This window comes from Microchirus variegatus, assembly GCF_963457635.1.
Source record: "Microchirus variegatus genome assembly, chromosome: 7".
Classification (NCBI taxonomy): domain Eukaryota; kingdom Metazoa; phylum Chordata; class Actinopteri; order Pleuronectiformes; family Soleidae; genus Microchirus; species Microchirus variegatus.
Window position 1 is genome coordinate 5,028,714 of NC_139808.1, and position 5,140 is coordinate 5,033,853.

Below are 5,140 nucleotides of genomic sequence, written 5' to 3' on the forward strand. Positions count from 1 at the left end.
GTCTTTACTTTTTTAAAAGCACCAGAATAGTCGTGATTCCACACCACGAACTCTTACAACATGTACGCACCTCTGCCAGGTGTCGCGCTTTATCACTATTTACAGTATCTTATACTTTTTTTTCCACAACAAAAATCTGCAAAACACCAAACGCCAAGAAATTATGAACAACAAAAGTCAAGCTCTTATGGTTTATGCATCTTTCAAACTCAACACATCATTATTTCCCCGCCCCGTCCCCCCCCCCCCCCCCATCATGAAAGTTATACAAAATGTAGAAAATACATCACAAAGTAGAAAAATAACACACCCAACAATATCTATATATTGCTGTAAATATATAGTATGTACAAACAAGGAGGAGCCCCTTATTATCATTACATTGTCAGGTGTGGAAGACTTCACAATTAAAAGATTATAGAGAAATAGTTTAAACACACACACACGCACACATCTAACGTCAAGATCTATAAATTAATCTTTAAAAACATAGTCCCCAAACGCCACAGAATAACTAATAAATAAGAGAAAAAAATTAATTTAATGCATTTTAATTTCTTTTTGGCCAGCTTAAACCATCTTGCATTATTATTTTTCCAGGCAGTATATGTCTTACAGGGTGCAAGATGATCCTCCTAGTGTATAATTTAAGACATAAATTAGATTATCCATGTAAATATGCAATTAAATTAGACATAATAGCAAGAAGCGAACGGCAAACAAAATGTGAAACGCAAAACTGAACAAAAAATGCCTCTGGCGACAAGAAGCAGTTAAGTAAGACTGTCCGTCCCGATTGTTTCAACAATAATGAATAAGTATCAAAGTACAGTTGTAAATCTGACTTTCTTTTTTTTTTTTTTCTCAAGGCATGCACTGCTCCATCAACTCCATCATCCTGACCATAAGTCTCGTTGTAAAAACGACTTTCCTTTTGCGGGCTTCAGAGCTCTTTTCCTTCTGCTTTTGCAGATTAAATTTCCCCAGTGGTTTGTCTCATTTGAAAGGCGGACAAAAAAAAAAGTACGTGTAGAGGCTACGAAATGTGTGCGTGAGCATGTTTACTGTTACGTGTTTGTGTGTGTGCATAGACACAGACAGTCCTGTGTGTGTGTATGTATGCATGCATTTGCACATTTGTTCATAGTTATCTCCATGCATGTGTGTGTGTGTGTGTGCTCATGCAACATGCATGATATATTTGTGTCCACGTACGGGCCGGCTTAGTTGGTCATATTTGTGTGTGCCTGCATATATTTGTGCATAGGATTGGTCATGTTTAAAGCGTGTGTTTATGTGTGGTCCAGAGAAAATGAAGCCATTGCTACCTGCATACATGCTCAGTCATACTAGTTTTTGTGAACTTGGTCCTTGGTTCTTCATTTGTCATGAAACAAAACACTTTTTTATTATTATTATTGTTATTATTATTATTATTTCAAAGGTGGACTTATTTTCGCCACAAAAACCACCATGTCAGAATTCAGAAGTGAATACAGGATTTGACCACTGATTGCGTCAGATCTCCAACAGTCCACTGCTGTTCTCCACTCCGTTTGGTGTGCCAGTCTTGTCCTCTCCGTTGCTGATTTGGTCCGCGTTGGTCGGTACCGCGCTCGCGTTGAGCTCTGTGGTCTCCTCGCTCCGAGGATCCGCGTCTCCCTCCGCAGCTTTGCCCTGCATTGCCGAGTCTGCGTGGGTCTTCTGGTGCTTTGAGAGGTGGTCGCTGCGCGTGAAGCGCTTGTTGCACAGTAAACAGGTGAACTTCTTCTCCCTCGTGTGGGTGCGCACGTGCCTCTCCAGTTCATCCGAGCGGGTGAAGCGCTTCCCGCAGAAGAGCCAGTTGCAAACAAAGGGCCGCTCGCCGGTGTGCCAGCGCAGGTGGGCTTTCAGGTGGGAGGCCTTCCCGTAGACCTTCCCACAGCCTGGGATGTGGCAGCTGTGGACCGGCTTCTTCCTCAGAGATGCGGCAGAGGCTCCCAGCCTCTCCAGCTCCTGGCAGTTAGGGCAGTCACATGAGGACCTAGTGGGTGCACCACCTCCGTTGTAGCCCCCTGATCCACGCGCAGGCTTTAGGCCCATTTGACTCTCCATCAAACCTGCACTTGGCACAGGCTTGGGCTTGTACATGTCCTGGGGCAACATGTGCTGGGAGGGCTGAAGGAGGTGTGAGGAGGAGCCCAGTCCCACAGAAGGGTAAGGTGCCGGGTTGAGGGGCGTAAAGTCGGTGCCGTAACTGGAGATCTGTGGGCTCAGGGAGGCCTGCGGTGCTACAGGCTGCAGGGAGGCCTGGAGACCTCCGTCCGACTGGGGCTGCGTCGCTGACAGCCAGTTGGAGTTGGGATGGACATCCCACCAGGAGGACGTGGCATTAGCCGGGGCGGCGGTAATGCCAGGGTGGATACCTGTTTTATACCAGGAGCCATATGGATGTGTCATATCCAGTGAGGTGTAGACACTAGTGAGGCAATCGGCCGTAGCGTGGGTCTTGGACACTAAAAGAGACGGGTCCTGTGAGACAGAGGTCTGGAAAGAGTGGGAGAAAGGGTTATAGTCGGTGGAGTAGCCTCCAGCTGAAGGAGGGGGGCTTCCAGTGGGTGTGAGCAGCCCACCGCCGCCTCCCCCTCCTCCGGCTGTGGTGAAGGAGCCAGTGTAGGAGTCCGCCAGGCCGCTGCCGTCTGCGGTCCGTCCGTTCTTAGCTGCGTGAAGGTCGGAGGTCATCGTGTAGGTCTTCTTGATCGGAGTGTTGCTGCCGGTCTTACCGGGTGTCGCCGAATCCCTGACGGGGCTGGTGCTGCCAAACTTGTTACAGGTAGCAGTTAACATAGCCAGAGGACTGGAGCCATAACGTGCGTCTTCCTGTGGAGGAGGAGGAGGAGACGAGAGAGAGAGAAAATGAGACTGTCTGTCTGCAGGAAATGGCTGCTCACTGCTCACTGCTGCTGCTGCTGCTTCTGTCAGTGTCAACTCTAATAAAAAACTTATGTCTGACTGCCACCGCTGGCTTTTTTTTTCTTTTCTTTCTGCTCTCTCTGTTTTCAAAGTGGTCAGAGCAATTTAAGGCATCGAATGTTTACGCTTGCGAGGGTTCTGCTCTGCTCAGCAGAGAGACGGCATTCCCCCTCCATCTTTTGTTTCACTTAAACCGCTGTCTACGAGCCGCTCTTAATGGTGCGTTCATGTATGTGTTAAAGTTGGATAAAAGTGCGCGTGCACGCGCGGAAGATGAAGCACGAGGAACTGGAAGACAAACAACTTCTTTTTCTCATTAGAGGAAGTGGAAGCTGTTGGTCCGCTGTGTCAGGACGGCCTTATCATCGTCTCTTGTTTATCGTCTTACACGTTTAGATGTGACCATCGTCCATGATTACGATCATGCTGATTGTCAATTTAATGTATGCTGATGTATTTCCACAAACATTTTAGACCTTTTAGAAAACAAAGCATAGTCTGCTCAGCGAATCTGTATGAAACAAAGTTGAATTATGTTATTTTACTTGTATTATTCTCTTCTAGACATCTCCCATTTTTTTACGTAGCAGGTAACAAACCCTGCAGCACGTCATTCGCCTGTTACTGCTCACTTACATGTAAAATAACATCCACACAACATTTATTCAAATAACATCTAAATATCATTCAGTACGTCTGCCTGTTCATTTTCTTGAATATCTTTATCACATACTTGTTTTTCTCTCCATGCACAGAGGCATTTAGAGGTCAACTCCGTCTCAGACCTCAGAGTGAACCTTTTGCATCCTCATACACATTGTTTTTATCACAGAATTATGTTTACAGTCCCTGCGTTGGCCTCGGCTTCCATTCAGAGTCAATAGGAGATCCATTTTTTTGTTAAAACATAATTTAGAAGTGAATGCATGAGCTCTATATTAATGGAAATGTAAATACTATCAGCAAGGATGAGCAGGAGGAAGGTAAACCTGTTGTGGTGCAGCTTTACTTTACCATGGCGAACCTTCACAAACAGTAAAAGTTTATAAACAGTCATATATCCCCCAAATACCCTTAAAATGTTTCCTCATACAACTTACTTTCTATAATAAGGTTTTTTTTTAGTAACATTTGCATCATTTGTACATTTTTCTGTAATAATAATAATAATAAAGAAGAAGAATCTACTTACAAACACATTCCCTACCTCCAGAATAGATGCGGCCATCCCTGAGAAACAAAATCCTAAGGAAGCTGAGGGGGAGCGGGGAGAAGCGCAGCTCTGAGTCCCGGGACAGTTTGGAAGAAGAAGAAGTTGAGCTGAGCAGCGGGGAAGTGTTTTCAGGAGCTCACAGGGAACCCGCCCCCTAATTACAGGCTCTCTGGGCTCTTTGAAGACTCGCTAAGAAGCAATAAAAACCCAGAGATGGAGGAGAATGGACAGAGATTGGTGGATAAAGAGGGGGACATCCCACCTCCTTTAGTGGGTTACTCATCAATCACCATGTGTGGACATTATTTCAATTTCACTGACTTTATCTATTTTTTTTTTTTTTTGTTGCTTTTTTTTCCACCGGGATTAGTTCAGTGGAGTCTGAGGCTATAAGATATTTAACAGACGGATTCCTCCAATAACATCACAGAAAATGGACGTTTTTATTCACGATGGTAATGCAAATACAAATTGAAGCAATGTCAAAACATAATAATAATAAGCCCGGGCCTATAGTAGCCTGCCACATACATAGATAAATAAATAAATAAAATAAATAAAAAAAATCAGCTGACCGAGTCTGTGGTTTCCTTTCCGAGATTTTATTATTCTGGTTTCAACCCTCTCTGTTTCCAATATTCTGGAGCGCAGTTAACTGCCTCTCTCGACATTAATTGTGATGGTTAAAGCGAAGAAGGGAAGGATCCAGTCATCACATAAAATAAAGAAGAGATTATCGCGTCAAATAAAATGAGTTCATAAGGCGAAATGAAGAGAGAGAGAGAGAGAGAGAGAGAGAGAGAGAGAGAGAGAGAGAGGGAAAACAAGGCTTGTTTCCTATAAGAAAAAGAGTGAAATAAAACAAAAGAAAAGAGGAAGAAATGAACTGAATCAAAAACAGAAAGTTTGACATTATTGCAAAAAGTTCTAAAAGTTGCAAGTATATTTAAAAAAAAAAAAAAAAATCCTGATCAT

The 5,140-nt window shown here is 43.9% G+C and overlaps 1 protein-coding gene across 1 annotated transcript; it reads right to left on the bottom strand.

The window, feature by feature from the left end:
• Positions 1 to 1,518: 1,518 nt before the first annotated feature.
• Positions 1,519 to 4,180, bottom strand: sp7 (Sp7 transcription factor; the record flags this gene model as incomplete). The annotated part of the gene is made up of 2 exons (XM_083892856.1): positions 1,519 to 2,859; positions 4,160 to 4,180. The coding sequence occupies 2 exons, from the start codon at positions 4,178 to 4,180 to the stop codon at positions 1,519 to 1,521; spliced, it is 1,362 nt and encodes a 453-aa protein (XP_083748982.1).
• Between the last annotated feature and the right edge of the window lie 960 nt (positions 4,181 to 5,140).